The 18,259-nt window shown below is 40.6% G+C and overlaps 1 protein-coding gene across 4 annotated transcripts in view; it reads right to left on the reverse strand.

Moving 5' to 3' along the window:
• Positions 1-18,259, reverse strand: part of MYO5A (myosin VA) — a 104,246-nt gene that overhangs the window by 72,908 nt on the left and 13,079 nt on the right. For all 4 annotated transcript variants that reach the window (XM_061596054.1, XM_061596051.1, XM_061596055.1 and 1 more), the window contains exons 2-3: positions 3,252-3,362; positions 2,696-2,867 (exon numbers count right to left, since the gene is read on the reverse strand). In XM_061596054.1, the coding sequence (XP_061452038.1) occupies positions 2,696-2,867; positions 3,252-3,362 (283 nt within the window). The remainder of the gene's footprint in view (positions 1-2,695; positions 2,868-3,251; positions 3,363-18,259) is intronic.

An 18,259-nucleotide genomic window follows, 5' to 3' on the forward strand; every position in this document is an offset into this window, starting at 1 on the left:
TGTAAAAGGACAGAGAGAACAAGTATCTCCAGGGTTTCTTGAAAAGCTCAAGTGAAAACGAAAATATATACTCAAGTGGCTTTATGTAAAGCCCAAGAAACATTTTCCAATTATATCAGTTGTTAAGATGCTCTTGCTAGGTAATTATAAACATCAAGGGCTAAATTCAGTTGAACTGAAGCCAAATCTACTATATATATGTATATATATATACATATATGTATATATACATATGTATATATACATATATATATGTAGATATATATATATGTATATATATATATATATATATATATATGTATATATATATATATATATATATATATATGTATATATGTGTATGTATATATGTGTATGTATATATGTGTATGTATATATATATATATATATATATATATATGTATATATATATATATATATATATATATATGTATGTATTTATTTTATTTATTTCATTTTTAAACCGCCCATAGCGAATAGCTCTCTGGGCGGTGAACAAAACAAGATTAAAATACAATATTACAATAAAATTACAATAAAATCAGCAACAAGTTAAACGAAAAAAAAATTAAATGAAACACATTGAACATTAAAATGCCTGGGAGTATAGCCAGGTCTTAACCTGGCGCCTAAAAGAAAGTATAGTAATTATATATATATAATTTCGCAAGGTAGAAAACTACAAAAATTTCATTTCCAAGGATTATCTCAAAGAACAGAAGGATGTATTTCAGCCTTGGAGAGAAAAAAAGCCATTTCAATAAATTATTGTTTTCCCAAAAATTTTATATATGGGTGGGGAACCTGTGGCCCTCAAAATGTTGCTGGATTACATTCCCCATCAGCCCCAACCAGTATGGCCAATGGTCAGAGATGATGGGAGTTTTAGTCCAACAGCATCGGGGGGGAGATATTCCCCATCCCTTTGGGTTGCTCCTTTGTGGTGTGACAATTGCAAGGGCACCTCCCCATAGGCGACTGCTTGTGGATGGGCTTGCTCCCATCCTGCGAGGAAATGGGGTCCTGCAGCAGGAATTACTAGGGGATTCCCTGCCCACAAAAAGGCAAACAGCTACTGCAAGAAACAGGCTCACAGCACAGGACAGGAAGTCCCCAAGCAGAGCACCCTGGACAGCACATGGGCAGATGAGGAGGCAAGCCCTAACCCCGGGGACAAGGAGGGTTGCCAAGCACAAGAATATGTTGAAAAGGGGGAAGCCAAAGCATGACTGCAGAACATTTGTTTAAGTATTCTAAATGCAGTAGTCCCTGCTACATTCACTTTTATGAAGGGGCTTCTGTGTCGATATCATCTGTTACATCGACATGCTAAGTCAAGAAATGCAGGTCCTACCACAGGCAAAGCTAAAACACAGGAAAGGCAGGCTGTGTGGAGCAAAAATGTAACAACCGTATGTTAATCATCAGCAAGGAAAACTGACATCCTAAGCTTACAGTATTTAATAGGAAGCAAACATAACTGATTTAAGAAGAATTTAGTTCCAAGTACAGCTGAAGGCAATTTGAAACATTATTTATGTGCAGTGGCAACATGTGGCTCCATGTCAGTGGGGCAGTGGAATCCGCTCCAAGTTTTAGTCCAAACTTGCAAGGTGTTTCATCACCTTGGACAGCTTCTTGAAGGTTTAGACTAAAAGCCAGGGCAGATTCCACTGCCCCACTGACATGGAGCCACTAGCCACCACTGTTTACATGGTCTGACTGCTGCCCAATATCCACATGAAAATGAAATGGGCTGCCTCCAATCGATTCCGACTTATGGCCGACCGTATGAATAGGATTTGCATGGTAAGTGGTATTCAGAGGGGGTTTACCATTGCCTTCTTCTGATGTGGTGAAATTTGTTTCCCCATATCAATTGCCTACCCTGTGTTAAGTATCTGCATCAGTGTTACACATTCATAAGTTCTTACCATGCTGTTTGGCCAAGCATTTGCATAGCCACATGGAACCCAAAATATGCTTTAATTTGGAGTCTTGCGTTGAGCAGAGGGTTGGACTTGATGGCCTTATAGGCCCCTTCCAACTGATTCTATGATTCTAACCCTGACCATGCAGAGAGGCTGTTTCCCTGTTGCCAAGCTGTTTCAACATTTGAATCAGTCCTAGGTTGACATACCATCATGATTTCAAAGATTCTATACATTATGCTTTTAAACAGAATCTTCCACAATGAAAAAAATTATCACTTATGGTCAACGGAAAGTAGCATTTTTTAAAAAATAAGTTTTTAAACTTGTCTTTCAGAAAGGCATTAACAAGCTAAGAAGTGTGTACCAAGGATTACTGGGTATAAGATGGACACTTTCAGTGACAAATTGGTAAGAATTTCTGAAGTTATTTATTCTATATCTATTTTCTAACCTATTTTGCTTGTTTTTAACTTAGTGCTGTTGTTTTAGTCTTACTGTTATAGCACTGTACTATTTTATGAGTTTCGTGATTTTATTGTTCAATTTTATGATACATAGTGTAAATTTCCCTGACTATTTTTATAAATGGAAAGGTGGTACATATATTTTTGAAATAAAAAAACCCAAAAATAAACAAGTTCTCAATACAGTATACACTGAACAGGTCCCACTGGGAGAAAGGCAAATTTGCCCTTCATCTTAATTTTTCCTTAGCTATTAGACATGACCAGCAACATAAAGAAGCCTGGTTCTGTGCTTACCACAATATGTATATATGAGCTTTGAGTCTATAAACCGAACTTTTAGGTTATGAAGAACAGCAGGCTCATGAAGATAGCTGAGTGCTGTGAGATCGTTTTCACCCACAAGTATGTCAGGGTTTCGCAGGGGTGGCAGCTCCTTGGATTTAGGATGAAGGCTATATTGAAGATCCTGAAAATTAAATAAGAGTGTATATTGCATACATTTAAAGTGATCAAACATAGCACTATACAACTTTTAAATCTATATAAATATATAGGATTATAGCCAATGTAGTCCTACTCAGAGTAGACCCACTGAAATTAATGAACCTAAAATAGCCATGTTCATTAACTTCAATGGGTCTACTTCGAGAAGTACTAGCACTGAATACAACCCATTGCTGGGGACACATAGACTGTCTATTTTATTTGCAATATAATGTAAGCCACCTTGAGTACTTTGGTTCGTACATAGGGTATAAACGCTATAAATAAATAGGAGCATGAAAACATAGCCTTTTGCACTGAAGTATAGCCATTTCAATTGGTATTAAGTGATAAGAGTTAACATTACCTTGCCATCCTCAACACGAAGATGAAGGACTTTGTCTCCTGATTTATAATCTTTCAGAAGTTCTGCTGATTTCCAGACTACTTCTGGATCAGGTATCCAAATCCTTGCATACTGTGAAACAAAAATAAAGGAAAAGATTAGCTGGATTTTCTTAGCAATTTGTATTGAAATAATAAGAATAACCAGCGGTGGCTGGTGTCCATTGGGATTGGTAGGGAGTAGGGAAGGAAGACCAACAGTAGGTGGGGCTACAGCCAATGCCTGGCACAGCCAGAACCAATGACTGACAGAGCCAACTAATTCTAGTTTTGTCCCTATCCTCCTCTCTGCTGAGTTCTACAAGGGTAACATTGAGACTAAGATGGGGGCTGGCTGAGGGTAAACTGAGGTTGGAGGAGCAGTATCCCACTTGCCCTAACTGACCAGCTTCCACTGAGAATAACATTACACACAGACTAACATTACTTTTTAAAAAATATCGTCCATCCTATTGGATGTATCAGCAAGCAATTATGGTTGTCTTTAGTGTGGCGTAGTGGTTAAGGTGCTGGACTATGACCTGAGACCAGGATTCGAAACTCCACACAGCCATGAGGTTCACTGGGTGACCTTGGGCCAGTCACTGCCTCTCAGCCTCAGAGGACGGCAATGGTAAACCACCTCTGAATACCGCTTACCATGAAAACCCTGTTCATAGGGTTGCCATAAGTCGGGATCGACTTGAAGGCAGTCCATTTCCATTTTAGCAGTATTCAAGGAGAACTCTATATTGTAATAAGAGAGTGAACTGAATTTTTCTCCCCAGGTACTCATATGAACTTATCTGAAATCAGAACTAAAGATACAATCCTAAGCATGGTAACTAGGAAGTGTCCCCTCAAACTCAAGGGAATTTATGCAACGCCCCCAGGTAGGTTTTCAGTGCTTTAAGGCCAGCAAGCCAAGCAGGGAATGTATCGGTGTAAAATCCGTGACTGTTGCATGGCTGGAACGGAACCTACAGTACACTTTTGTCTCTAGTGTTGCCCACCACTGGCATGTAGTCCCTGGAAGGAATGCAGCCACTGGGCTGAAAAAGGTTCTGCAGGTAGGGGGGTTTCAACTTTGGTCCACTTGTCCTCCCCACCGTTGCCTCAGGCTATAAATCTTTAAATTGCTGTGATATTTAAAGCAGTAGTAAACGTGAAATCAGATTACAGGAAGTCCAGTCTTTCTGCTTCACAAAGATATAAGGACATCCAATGATGAAACGCAACATACACTACTTGAAAACAAGTCCATTTTTTCTAATGAAAAATTACGTCAGTGGAATAAGTTTTCAAGTACTGAAGCTCAGGATTACACCCAAAGGACTCCAAGGCAAAGACTGAAGAGCTTCCATTGTGGTTTTCTTTTGAAGATTTGAATCTAGAAGTGCAATAGCCACATTCTTTAGAAGAAAGATGACGAAGTGGTCTAACTGGAAATTCCTTGTGTGAACAACAAATTTACTCCTAAAGATCTCTTTCCCCTTCTCATGTGCACACACATACACGCACCTGGAAGTTTTTTCACACAACACATTCAGTCCAAGACATTCTGGTGTCTGAAATCAGAATTCACAAATTGTGCCCATCCCTCTACAATAAACACCACTGTCGCCTAATGCATCCACGCAAACAATGGATATAATCCACATATTCCCATTATTGAAACAAACTGAATTGAAGTCATTCATTCAAAGTCGCACTCCTTCTCCCTCATCTTAAACACATCAAAAGTCATTACAAATTATGGCTTGCAGTCCTGTTTACAGGTAAATGATGGGTTGAACAAAATGGATTGGATGTACTGGCCAATAATGGTTTGCCACTGAATTGGGAGAGTATCTGAGCATGTGAGGCAGGAATTGGAGGACTAAGAATGTGAGCACAGGACTCAATCATGTAGCAGCAAACCATAGTTTAGCACTGCATCTGAACTAGTCCAATACATCTTTTAACACTTGGGGAAAATTTAGATAGTGGGTTAGCAGACTAATTTAACTATTACAAGTTTTTGACCAGTATTTCACAACTCTTTTAACCAGGAAGGTTGCCTTTCCATACACCCCAACTGTCCCTGTTTACACCAGAGACAGAACCTATTTTTTGCTACCTGTCCCTGGGAAATCATGGTCCCTATTTTTGCCTTTGGGGAATGCCTTGCTAAAATCTTATTAATATGTGTTGCTAGAATTGCAATTCTTTAGAAATCAGCTCTCTATCACTGCCAGGGCCTCTAGAAGCTACAAATGGGGATAGAGCATCTTGTCTTTAGTGAACACACATATAAATCCAAGCACTAGAACATCAATGTAGCATGCAGAGCATAGCTTGCCATTTCAATTAGTGCTTTCACTTACTGCTGGGGAAGTATATTTTGACCCGCGGTAGCATATTGTCAGACAATTATGTTTTTCAAATATATTTTTAACAAAAAGAATAAATACCATCTTGGCATTTAAATCAGTGGAAATCAGGCTACAGAAAGCTAAGTGGATACAATGTACAACAGCAATGTGTATCAGGGTTTATTTGGGCTCAGGAATGTATCTTTGGCATGTATGTCCCTATTTTCATCTGTGAAATATTAGAGGGTATGGCCTTCTAATGTAGTCTGCTTCCTGGGACCTCCAATCACTTTGTTATAGATTCAGTTACCAAAAAAAGAGAGAAGAGACTATAGGACATAAACACAATGGATTGTATTTAACTAAGTCCTACCCAGGGTAGACTATTGAAATGAAGGAACTAGCATTGAACACCACCCAATAGGACAAAATATCATTGGCTGCCAAGTAGCTGGGTTCCTAAAGTGAAACGACGGCTCCTCCTATGCACCTAGGGTGCTCAGCAAAAGATTGCCTTGGAATGGATCTGCTCTGAACTACTAGTGCTTGCCCTTGCACTCGAGGCTGGCACATAGTCATGGGAATGGGAGAAACAGTGGCAGCAAGGAAAGGTTTTGGGCAAGTCAGAACATCGTGGACACTTCCCATCATTATGCAGCTAGAAAGGCTGGGATGTTTCCCTCTCCTAAGTCAACCAAACAGCTGAAGAACACTATAAATGCTCAGCCACTGATGGTCCAACTGCCAACCACTTGTGCCCATTCCCTGAGATTCTCGAGTGCATCTATCCCCCCAACTGCCTTGCAAGGGGGGCACCTTACAGTTTTAGAAATATGTAATTAGCCAATATTGAACTACAGCAAGAAATTCAGTTGAAAGAACTCTTGTGAAAATTGACTTTCACTAAAAACGAAGAGGCATTCTAGCCTTCATGGTTGCAGAGTTATGCTTTAAAGTATGTGGGCAACACTTGAAGAACCTTAGAAGCCACCTGGCGGCAGCCGCTCCATCAGGATCAGGTTGCAGCAAGATGAGAGGCAGGACCACTCCACCAGCTCTTCCAAGACACGTGACTATTGGCTCTCCCCTCTCCTTGAACTGTTTCTATCCCAACTGGTTACTTATTGTAAGACCTTTGCAACTAAGAATTAGTGGCTGAGTTTTCTTTCTTCCTCTTCCCTCCCAGTCCCTTTTCTTTTTGTATTGTGTCTTTTAGATCGTAAGCCTTAGTACTGATCATTGAAAGCCACTCTGGAAACCTTTTTTGATCGAAGGTAAAATTGTTCAAATAAATGAATAAATAAATAGAGTTGCTGAATATCATTGGCCACAGGGCTGGGCTTCAATGCCTGAATAAGAGATTAAGCAATATTTGGTGAGAGAATAGCTATTGCAAATACAAATATTGCAAAGTGTCCTGTTTTTATCTATGATATGCCAGAAGGGAAGTTTCTATTCTTCAAACACAGCACAGCACATGCAAGTCTCTTATGAAATGGCTGCAGATGCATCAGGTAATCCTGGAAAGGGATCAAATAAATGCTGACTATGCTAGAGAGAGAGAAAGAACAGCTGGGCCTACAATCTGAAGGAGACAGTTCCTCCCCAATTAGGAAATTTTATTACACTTGGAACCACTTCTGAAGTTGGGTGTACATGATTAAGTAAACAAAGTTAATGCAGACAGAACCAAGAATTACTTTCCATAGGATATACAGTTGCCAGTTGGTTTTACAAACAAACAAACAAACAAACAAACAAACAAACAAACAAACAAACAAACAACAACAACAACAACAACAACAACAACAACAACAACAACAACAACAACAACAACAACAACAACAACAACAACAACAACAACAACAACAACAACAACAACAACAACAACAACAACAACAACAACAACAACAACAACAACAACAACAACAACAACAACAGCATGTTGTACCAAAGAGTTGCATTCAATGTCAGTCAACAGCAGATCTATTGAAATGAATGGACATGGCTAACAGGTCTATTCCATTGGGCCTAAAGCTGAGTAGATCTTAGTTGTATACAACCCAAAGCATCTAACTTAAGCCATGAACCACAGCACAGCAACACCTATGAGCATCCACAAACCTGCACCTGTCGTAAAAAAATACAAGATAGGTTTAAACATAACTTGGCTATAATTTGGAAGGACAAAACATGCACACTAGCATTAATGTCTAAAGTAATATTAAGAGCAGTACTAAAGCATTCAGCGCTGCCTCCATTATATCCAGCCTTTAACCCTCCATCTAACCAGTCCGGGACAACAGCCATCCCCAAAGGGAACTAATATTATGTTGATATATTTTCCAAGAGTAAAAAGGCCAACTGCTGTGTGTCGTTTCAACATCTTCCCCCCCTGTGCGTTTATTAATTGTTATTCTTGTTAGACAATTTAACTACAGCAGTACTGGGGGGTCAGATGTCAATGAGCATGGGATTTAAGATAGGGCTGCCAACCAACCAAGAAAAACAGACTTGCCTGGCTAATTGCCAGAAACTGTGTGTGTAAATGCCAGAAAGCTGGTATGCTGGCCGTTATTTGATTTATTTAAATCAGAGTTTTGTGCAAAAGACAGGCAGAATTTTCATGTAATGCTCAGGGAGTGTTAGAGTACTTCGATTGTTGCAGAGCAAATGCACTGAACTCCAAACACTGGAAGTTGATGAAGTTATGCAGCAACTGGCTTATGTCAGGAGGCGTTATTATGTATTCAGCAACAAAAATTCGTTTAAGTCCTCAACAGAGTTGGCTGTGGATACCATGTCCAAGTGCCTGGAATCCGTAAGTGGATGGATGGGAAGGAATAGGCTGAAACTAAATCCCGACAAGACCGAGGTGTTGCTCGTGGGAGATAAGAGAAGGTTGGGAGATATAGACCTGGTATTTAATGGGGTAACATTACCCCTGAAGGACCAGGTCCGAAGCCTGGGGGTCGTTCTTGACTCCCAACTGTCCATGGAGGCTCATCAACTCCATCTGATACGGAAGCTGCAACCCTACCTTCCTGCCCATCTTTTCCCACGGGTGATACATGCCCTGGTCTCCTCTCGTTTAGACTACTGTAATGCGCTCTACGTGGGGTTGCCCTTGAAAACGGTCCGGAAATTACAGCTGATACAGAATGCGGCGGCACGTTTGATTAAGAACAGCCGTCGCCGTGATCATATCACTCCGGTGTTAGTGGATCTACACTGGTTACCAGTTGTTTACCGGGCCCAATTCAAGGTGCTGGTGTTGACCTTTAAAGCCCTATACGATTTCGGCCCAGTTTATCTGAAGGAGCGCCTCCAGCATCACCAATCATGCCGCCTGACAAGATCAGCCACACAAGACCTTGTCTCGGTCCCACCAGTTAAAACAGCTAGACTGGTGCGGACCAGAGAGAGGGCATTTTCGATTGTGGCCCCCACCCTCTGGAATTCCCTTCCTTTCGATCTTCGCCATGCCCCATCCTTGATAGATTTCCGCCGAGCCCTGAAGACCGGGCTGTTCAGGCAGGCCTACAGGAGCTCTGGGGTGGGTTAGCTTTTAATGTTGTTGATTAAATATAAGAGTGGTGGTTGGTTTAATTATTGAGTGTGTTGTATTGGTTTTATATTGTATTTTATCCTGTTGGTGTACGTCGCCTAGAGTGGCCGTTAATTCGGCCAGATAGGCGACTCAAAAATAAAAATTTTATTTTTATTTTATTTTTATGACTCCTTGCAAGGGTGGTCCGTAAAAAGAATATGTGAAATGTGGTGGCTAGAGCGAGGGATAAAGGCGGCACCATAGTAGCAACTCAGGGAAAATTTGTTCAACCTTTGCCTCCTTCTTTGCACGACTCTACTCCTTGTGCATTCCGGATCCTACAAAATTTACGGCTTACCTCTCGGATTTGCAAATATCCCCTCTGTCTGACACTCACAGAGATTACCTCAACCGACCTATCTCGGCTGACATGCTGTTATGAAAGACCTGAAGTCTGGTAAAGCCCCAGGGTTCCCTGCGGAGGTCTACAAAACATCTGCAGATTGTCTAGTCCCAAAAATGTTGGAACTCTTTAATGCTTCTTGATGGGTGAGGGGATCCCTGAGTCCTGGAAACGTTCACGTATTATTGTGATCTCAAAGCCAGACAAGGACTTGACTGATACCTCTTCATACCAGCCAATTTCCTTAGTCAACCAAGATGCAAAAATCTTAACATCAATTATGGCTAAGAGATTAAACCATTTCATTACTAGCTATATTAATAAGGATCAGACTGGCTTCATGTCGGGTCGCCATATTGAGGACTCCACTAGGAGGGTTATCAATGTTATTCATAGTGCACATATACCACTGGCTCTCCAGTTGCTTTGTTATCTCTGGATATACTTAAGGCCTTTGACTCCCTTGAATGGCCTTTTCTTCTCACCCTTTTAGAAAAGTTGCAATTTGGACATGGGTTCTTAAATCTGGTTAAACAACTTTATTCCTCTGCAGAAGTAACGGTCTGGGTGAATGTGATGGATTCATTGGCTGTTGCACCGAGGAGGGGAATGAAACAGGGTTGCCCTCTTTCGCCTCTCCTCTTTGTGTTAGCCATTGAGATACTAGCTGACAAAATTACAGTCAACCCAATGATTAGGGGGCTACAGGTGAGAGATGAGGAACATGTCATAAGCCTCTTTGCCAATGATACTCTGATCTTTTTATGTAACCCACATGAAGGATTCTGGAACTTCAAAAGAAGATTTATATTTTCCAACAAGTGGCAGGACTGGAGGTTAATTACTCTAAATCCCAGCTATTGTGTTTAAATATTTCAAAGGGGGAACAGACTCAGCGACCCTCACCAATCTTTCCTTGCAAGGAGCATACTTCAAGTATTTGGGTGTCCTCATCACCAAAGATCTGACGCAGCTGCAAAGACGGAACTATAGGCCACTTATTTTGAACATCAAGGAGACTATCAAATCCTGGAGAATACTTAATTTATCTTGGCTAGGTTGCATTGTGGTTAAGATGATGATCCTTCTGAAGCTGTTACATCTCTTTCAGATTCTACCAGTGGACATTCCCTCATCTTTTCTGCAGCAATGGCAATGGTTCATGGTAGGTTTCTGTCACAGGGGGAAAAGGCATGTTTGGGGGGCAAAGTTATGTATAAAGCATCAAAGGAAGGGGGCCTGGGAATCCCAAATCTGAGGTTTTACTGGGAGGTTTGTCAATTGAGACAGTAAATTTCAATTCTGCACAGGGCAAAATCTGTGTACTGGACATCCATGGAATATGGTGGGGCCTCGCCCAGACTTCAGACTCTCCCATTTCACATTCTATCTAAACCTAATTTGGACTCCCTCAATAATCCCTTTATGAGTTGCACTTTAAAAGTTTGGAGGAGATGGCAAAAACACTTAGCTCCCTCTCCCTCACCTGTCTTTCCCTTTCTGGACCATCCAGAGTTTGCCAGGCCTGGTCAATATGCCCAGTTCAAAAGTTAGGAGAGGGGAGGAGTCCTACAGTTAATGGACCTGTTCCCAAATGGTTTGCCTGTGTCTCAAGAACATCTGTTAGCTTTTTTCCCTGCAACTGATTGTTCTTGGTTGCATGCAGCCGAGCTTCATAGCTTTGCAAGAAGGCTCCAAGAACGAGACAGACTTAACAGGATCCTGATGCCATTTGAAAATGAATGTATTTAGCAACCAAACAGGCCTAGCAGCACCATTTCTCTTTTCCATAATATGTTAATTTCCATCTCTTTTAAGGATTTGGAAGGGCTTAAACTGCCATGGGGGAGAGATATAGGAGAATCTAACTATTTCAGCTGCGGTAAGAGAAGCTGCACTTAAGGTGGTTCATTGGTGGCATCTGACACCTGCTCGTCTAAGTTATATGAATCCAACCATGTCTCCCAATTGTTGGAGAGATTGTGCGCTAAGCAAATCCCTTTTCCATATGTGGTGGCAGTGTCACCATGTAGCAGGTTTTGGGGATTTGGTGCTTGATCACATCCCAAAAATTATTAACCAGACAGTTTCCAAATCACCGGCTTTGGAGCTTTTCTCTGTACAATTGGGACCCAAATTAATGCATATGGATCTTTTTGTCCTGCTGCTTGTGGCAGCGCAGTAGACGATTGCGGGGGGTTGGAAAACATCCTCAGACTTTACACTGAGTAACAGTATGTCTGTATCTGGTTCCTGGCTCTTTCTGAGAAGCTGACCCAAGAAGCTCGACAAGCTAGGGGTCATCCCAAACCAGGCTCCCTTGAAGAAACATGGTTCCTTTTCTTCATATTTGTGAATGATTTGGCTGGGACCACTAGACCACCTGTAACCCAGACAGGGCTGTGGAGTCGGTACGCCAGACCTTCGACTCCGCGAGCCCAACCCCTGGGGCTGATAGTTTAAAAAAGTAACTTTTCCAAGCTCTGGATTCACTTGGTGGTGATGAAATGCCTTGTGCTACCATTTTACTACAGTAAATTTCTTATAACTATTTAATATACATTTGCCATTTATGAAGGAGTCGGAATCGGAGTCGGAGTCAGTACATTTCTACCGACTCCGACTCCACGACTCCGACTCCACAGCCCTCAACCCAGAGACAGTTTTGGAAAGGATTTCTCTGATAAAATCCTTGGTGGTTGTCCCTTTGACTGCACGCTGGTATCCCCTTGCTCCCACCTTGTCCCCCCCTCCTAATGGAAATGTAACACTGGAACCTCATGTTTGTGATCCTTGTTGTTGTTTGTTATCCTTTTACACGTTTCTTATAAACATCTTAATAAGAAACACTAAAAAAAGGAGCGCACTTTGTATCTCTGCTAGGGAAACCAAAATACTGTCTACTTGCGACAACACAGAGAAGGAGAAACCAGACTGCAGATCACCATAGAAACCAGACTGCCAGAGCCAGCTGAGCCTTCCATGCGAGATATTTAAAGGATATCAAGATCCTGCTAACACCAGAAGACGGTAATTTCGAGTATGCAAGCTTTTACTGACAGTAGAAATAACATTTCAATCCTTAAGAAAGCAGGAGTTAAGAATGGTTTTAATAATTAAGCTACATAAGATGGCAGAGCTGTATGATGTTACTATCACTTATTCTGAATGGCAGCCAGCTCTAGTCTAAAGCATCAGGGCACATACTCATATCAGACAAGCAAACAGTAGCACATATAATATAAGCTTACTTATAATAAATATTTAATATAATATAAGCAATGCCTTGCCATAGTTCTATTAAATTGCCATAACAGTTTCACATCAGAATATGCTTTTGACACCTAGACCTAAGAGATAACTCTGGAAATACTCATTACATGGCAGGTGAAAAATAGCACAGATGCTCTGCAAAGCTTAAATCTGGCCTAGAATAGAGAAGAAAGCAGCAGCAGCTAAAAGAAACCTTAAAAAACCCTGGCATCCATGAAAATAGAACATACTGGTCACAGAATGTGGGTGTTTTGGTTCTTTTTAGCAGAGAATAAATAAAGCAGTTAATAAGTATTAGGGGAATGGCTGTAGCTCAGGGGTAGGGCAATTGTTTTGCATGCAGAAGGTCCCAGGTTCAATTCCCAGCATTTTTATAAAGAGACTCCTGCCTGAAACCTGGCAGAGCCGCTGCCAGTCAGAGTAGACAATACTGACTTGGTATAAGGCAGCTTCTCATATTCTTAACGCAGCACAAGAAATCACTTAAGACTATTTCAGTGACTGAACTATTGTGCAGGCTTGACAGAATTTGGCAAACAAGTCCCAAAGGAGAATCATTTTCCACAAGTTAAAACAGAAATGAATTATTTCTCCCAAGATATTATTAAGTAGCACCTACTGCTTCTCCTTGAAACACTCCTAGACACTTATGACAAGGTCTAGGCAGAACAATGAGCAGGTAGATCCTTTTAACTCTTTCTTTTGCACACATTGTCCAATGGGGCGTGTGTGTGTGCGAGAGAGAGAGAAATAAGGCATAGATGGAATTCCATCCAATGCAGATGCAGTAAAGTAGGGCAAGATTCCTCTTGTACTTTATGCTCCCATCTAAAATCACATGGACAAATCACCAGACATATTAACCACCAAAACATTCACTTGAGGCAGTCACCTCTTGACGGCATTAGTGTTAGTTAGAAATAAGCCAGCTTTTTGTTAGGAATTGTCAAAACATACACCTAGGATGTATATAAAGATACTTCTTTATTTTCTCTTTGTATGAATGTTTATTTAAATTTGATGTATAGATATGACAAGTATTGTTAAGGTTTCCTTCCTCTTGTTATTTGAGAATTCTGAATGTGCATGCTTGAAAGTAATTTTGAATTAAAATAAAGTATTGAAAAATAAAAACCACACACCTAGGATGCACTGGGGACATCGATCCCCATCAAAATGCACAGGAACTGTCTACTATATTATATCATTTTAAACTCAAGCAAGGGGTAACAGAAGAACAGCAGCATAAAAATAGAACAGATGGCTCAATAATGCTTATTCAGTTTCTTTCAGTGATGCAGGAATATTTGAGCATATGAAATGAAGACTACATTTATTGACCAAATAACCCAGACAAATCTCTTCTTCAGAAAGTACCTGAATCTCAGGTGCAACACACAGATGTACAACACCAAGAACAGAAAAACCATTTCATAATGGTGCCAGATAAAACACTGATCTCTTTAGCAAGAAACAAGGAATAAATTTAAACCTTTTTTAAAAAAAAATGTTTTTAACCTTTTTTTAAGATATTTTGAAAGCTTTTTTTAAAATGTTTTTAAATATGATTTATTTTCACGTATTTTAAAGTCTGTTTTTATGATGTTAGAGCCAGTGTGGCGTAGTGGTTAAGGTGTTAGACTATGACCTACGAGACCAGGGTTCGAGTCCCCACACAGCCATGAAGCTCACTAGGTGACCTCAGAGGAAAGCAATGGTAAACCACCTCTGAATACCGCTTACCATGAAAACCCTACTCATAGGGTCGACATAAGTCAGAATTTACTTGAAGGCAGTTCATTTGTTCTCTTTTTTATGATGTTTTGAAGTGTTTTTAGTGTTTTTGCTTGCCACCCTGGGCTCCTGCTGGGAGGAAGGGCGGGATATAAATAAATAAATAAATAAATAAATAAATAAATAAAATCTAGTAAATAAATAAATAATTTGCTGTCACAGCCAGCCAGCCAGCATAAGCTCAAAGCCCAGGACTAGAAAGTAATGTTGCAGGATTGCTTTTTTTGCAAGCTGGAAGGGCAAGGATTGCCAGATAACCAGAACACCACTGTGCATTTCTTTTGAGTTCCCACAGTGCCAGTACAGCTTTTCATACAGTTTCTGGACAATGCTATTTCCTACACCACAAACAATGGAACTGAAAGAAACAGCAAAGAGCAGCAGCTGTCACCTGCAACAAAGCCATGATGCTTCTTCCAGACCAGGGAGAGAATTTCACTTAATGCAATTAAGGAAGTGAGAGGATACAAGATACCCAGAAGGCAGGGCAAGGCCCCAAACAGAAGCGCAAAAAAGAACCGTTCTGCCCTCAGCAGAAAAGCCACTAGGCATTTTGAAAAGGCTTACTTACACCTTGTCTTAACTGGTTTGTGTAAAGACGGGTGCATTACTTCATATCTATTAACCAAAGGGTTATACTACAGTCTCAGGCTGTATTAATCAGAAATCTAGCTTAAATTTGCAAGAACAAAAAGACATAAAGGAACCTTACTGAATCTGTACAAGTTCTAGTGTGAGAAAGGAAGGAAGGGGAAAGAGTCAGAATGCTAACACTGCTCTAACACACTCCCTGCAAGCAAAAAACTAACACACCAGGGAGAAGGTTCAACCTAACCTAGTCACCTAGCCTATCTTTGAATTAACTCTTTTTAATCTGTTTTTATCTTGTTGTGCACCGCCCTGAGAGCTTGTCGCTAAAGGGCGGTCTAAAAGTGCAATAAATAAATAAATAAATAAAACTGTACCACTTCAGACTAAAGGTAAGGAATATTTTTGAATGCTCCCCTACATTTTTTTTAAATCGCTCCCTGTAACAACCCCTTTTTTAGCTTTCTATTCGATTTCTACATGACTTGAACTTCACACATTTCATCTTGCTATCAAATGAAGACAGCTGATGAACAATGACTGATTTGGCTGATGCTGCTATCAACAGAGACCTCAACATGAATGGCTGAAGACTGAACATTTGCTCTCTTCGCTAAGTCATAGCAGAACACAGTACCATGCAACTTAGGAAATGTACCATAATGCACCGTATTATTATTATTATACCCCCCCCACCTCTCACAACTCCAGGGCTACTAACAGGAAAGGTACAGCACTAAAAACAAAGTAAAAGCACAGTACAAAGTACAGCAGACAGCATTAAGCAAATGGTATCACTGTTAATATGCACCAAAGGCTTGTTGGAACAATGGTCTTGAGTTGCCATCTGAACCTGTACAATTGTTTGGCATTAATGTCCATTCAGAAGCTTATCAGAGTATAGACAACTACAACTAGGCCATTCCTATCAAAGAACTGCCATCATTGGTGAACCAGTCTGGGCTGGGCATAGGCACTCCTAGCCACAGCAGCCACATGTACTTCCAGTGCGTACCTCCAGACTGCACACCTGTTGTTTTAGGGGGAATGCTAAAGGCAGATGGAAGCAGGGTGGCCATTCAGAACAGGCTGTTTGCCTAATTCCTGAGCAGAGGAGCAAAGCCTCTGTCTTACCAGATTTCAGATTCAGTTCATTGGCCCTCATCTAGCCCATAACTGCCTCCAGGCACCAATTCAGGGTATGGAGAAATAGGGCTGGGTGTGTCTATAAACTGGTGACATTGTGCTCCAGATCTTCAGATGACAACTCCCATTAGTTTCATATTGAGGTTAAAAATATTAGGAAGTCTCATGGTGTGGAGAGAGACATTTCTCTCTCTTTCATATAATACATGAACTTGGAGTGACACAGTGAAACTGATGGGCAGCAAATTCAGAAGAGACGAAAGAAATAACTTCTTCATACTACACAAAAATGACTTAAGGAATTTGACTGCCACAAGGTGCGATGCTGGCCATAGATAGCTTTAATGGAGATTATATCCATGTATGATAGTCTCTCAACTGCTATGAGCCATGACAGCAATATGGAACTGCCATGTTTACAGAAAGTCTACCTTTGAATTCCAGGCATTGGGGGGACAAACAACAGAGAAAGGCTGTTTCCTTCATGCCCTGCTGGTGGACTTCCCAGAAACATTTAGCCAGCCACAGTTGGAAACAGAATACTGGACAAGGTGGATTTTTTGTCAGATCCTGCAGGGCTTTTCATATTCTTAAAAGGCTTCAAATTAAGCCTACCAGCCAAATTTAATCTCTCTTACCTCTGATTTTATAAGTATCAAGTAGATAGGAAATGCCCATATAAATGAGGTCATGAAGATCTTATTCCTTTTGCACAGGCCCACTGAAATTAATGGGAGATGCACAAGACCAGGAGAAACTCCTCCTGGATTCTGACCAGTATTTCCAAAAATAGTCATATTTAGATAGCATTTGTCCCCATTGCGACTGGTAGTACAGAAGGCAGCATAGCCAATGATAAGTGGGGCCACAGCGAATGACAGGCAGAGCCAACAAAACCTCCCTGGCTTATTTAAGGCGGGTGGGAGTTGGCTGAGGGCAGACTGAAGTTGGCGGAGCAGTGCCCCATTCATCTAAATGGACTAGCCTCCACTATATAACAAACAATACTCTAAATTCAGCTGAATAAGCTGAAATGGTAATGACCCAGTAAGACTTTTACAGTTCTTCCAAGATATGGGCAAAGGCTAAACTATCAAGAATACAGTTGTTTGTTATTCGTTTCCTCAGTACAGAAAGAGGAAGGTTCTTTTATATTGGTCTTTGCAGCTTAATGCAAAGTCAACGCCAATGCTAGGATTGCTTAAGACTTTTACCATTTAGTAAACACAGAGAGAGGATAAAAAAGTGACACACTACAACTAGACTGTGACACTATACACACTTACCTCAGAGGACATCCCACTCAACTCAGTTGGGCTTAATTTTGAGTGGACAGGTTAGCAAAAGGCACACTGTACCACAACAGGAAAAAAGAACCAGTTAAAGGAAACTGAAGATAAGAAGACTCATGATTTATGGTTTTAACTTGAAACTAGTTTCCCGATGATGCCTCAACCAGAAGGAGAAAGTCAACAGAGAATCCTCACAGTTAATATTTACAAAGCTGTCATTAAATCTGAACTCTCCACTGCAAAAGACCATTAAGGGGACACAGCATGCATCACATTCCACCTAGCTTTGCATCCGATCGTTGCCTACTGGTTGCCCAACTGAGGTTAGTTTGTTTCCAATGCATTTATTTCAGTTTAATGTAAATCTCTTCCAACTTCTGCAGTGTTTGTAGATTCACTGGAGACCAGACCAATAACCAAAATCAATTTGTAGCCCCCAAAGTATTAGAGGGAAGAAATAGGGAGGGTGAGAAACACCAACATAAATGATTGAGTTACTTATAGTCCAATCCTATTTATTTTATTTTATTTTATTTTATTTATTGCACTTTATAGCGCCCCATAGCCGAAGCTCTCTGGGCAGTTTACAAC

Source organism: Rhineura floridana, chromosome 14 (assembly GCF_030035675.1).
Source record: "Rhineura floridana isolate rRhiFlo1 chromosome 14, rRhiFlo1.hap2, whole genome shotgun sequence".
Taxonomy (NCBI): Eukaryota; Metazoa; Chordata; class Lepidosauria; order Squamata; family Rhineuridae; genus Rhineura; species Rhineura floridana.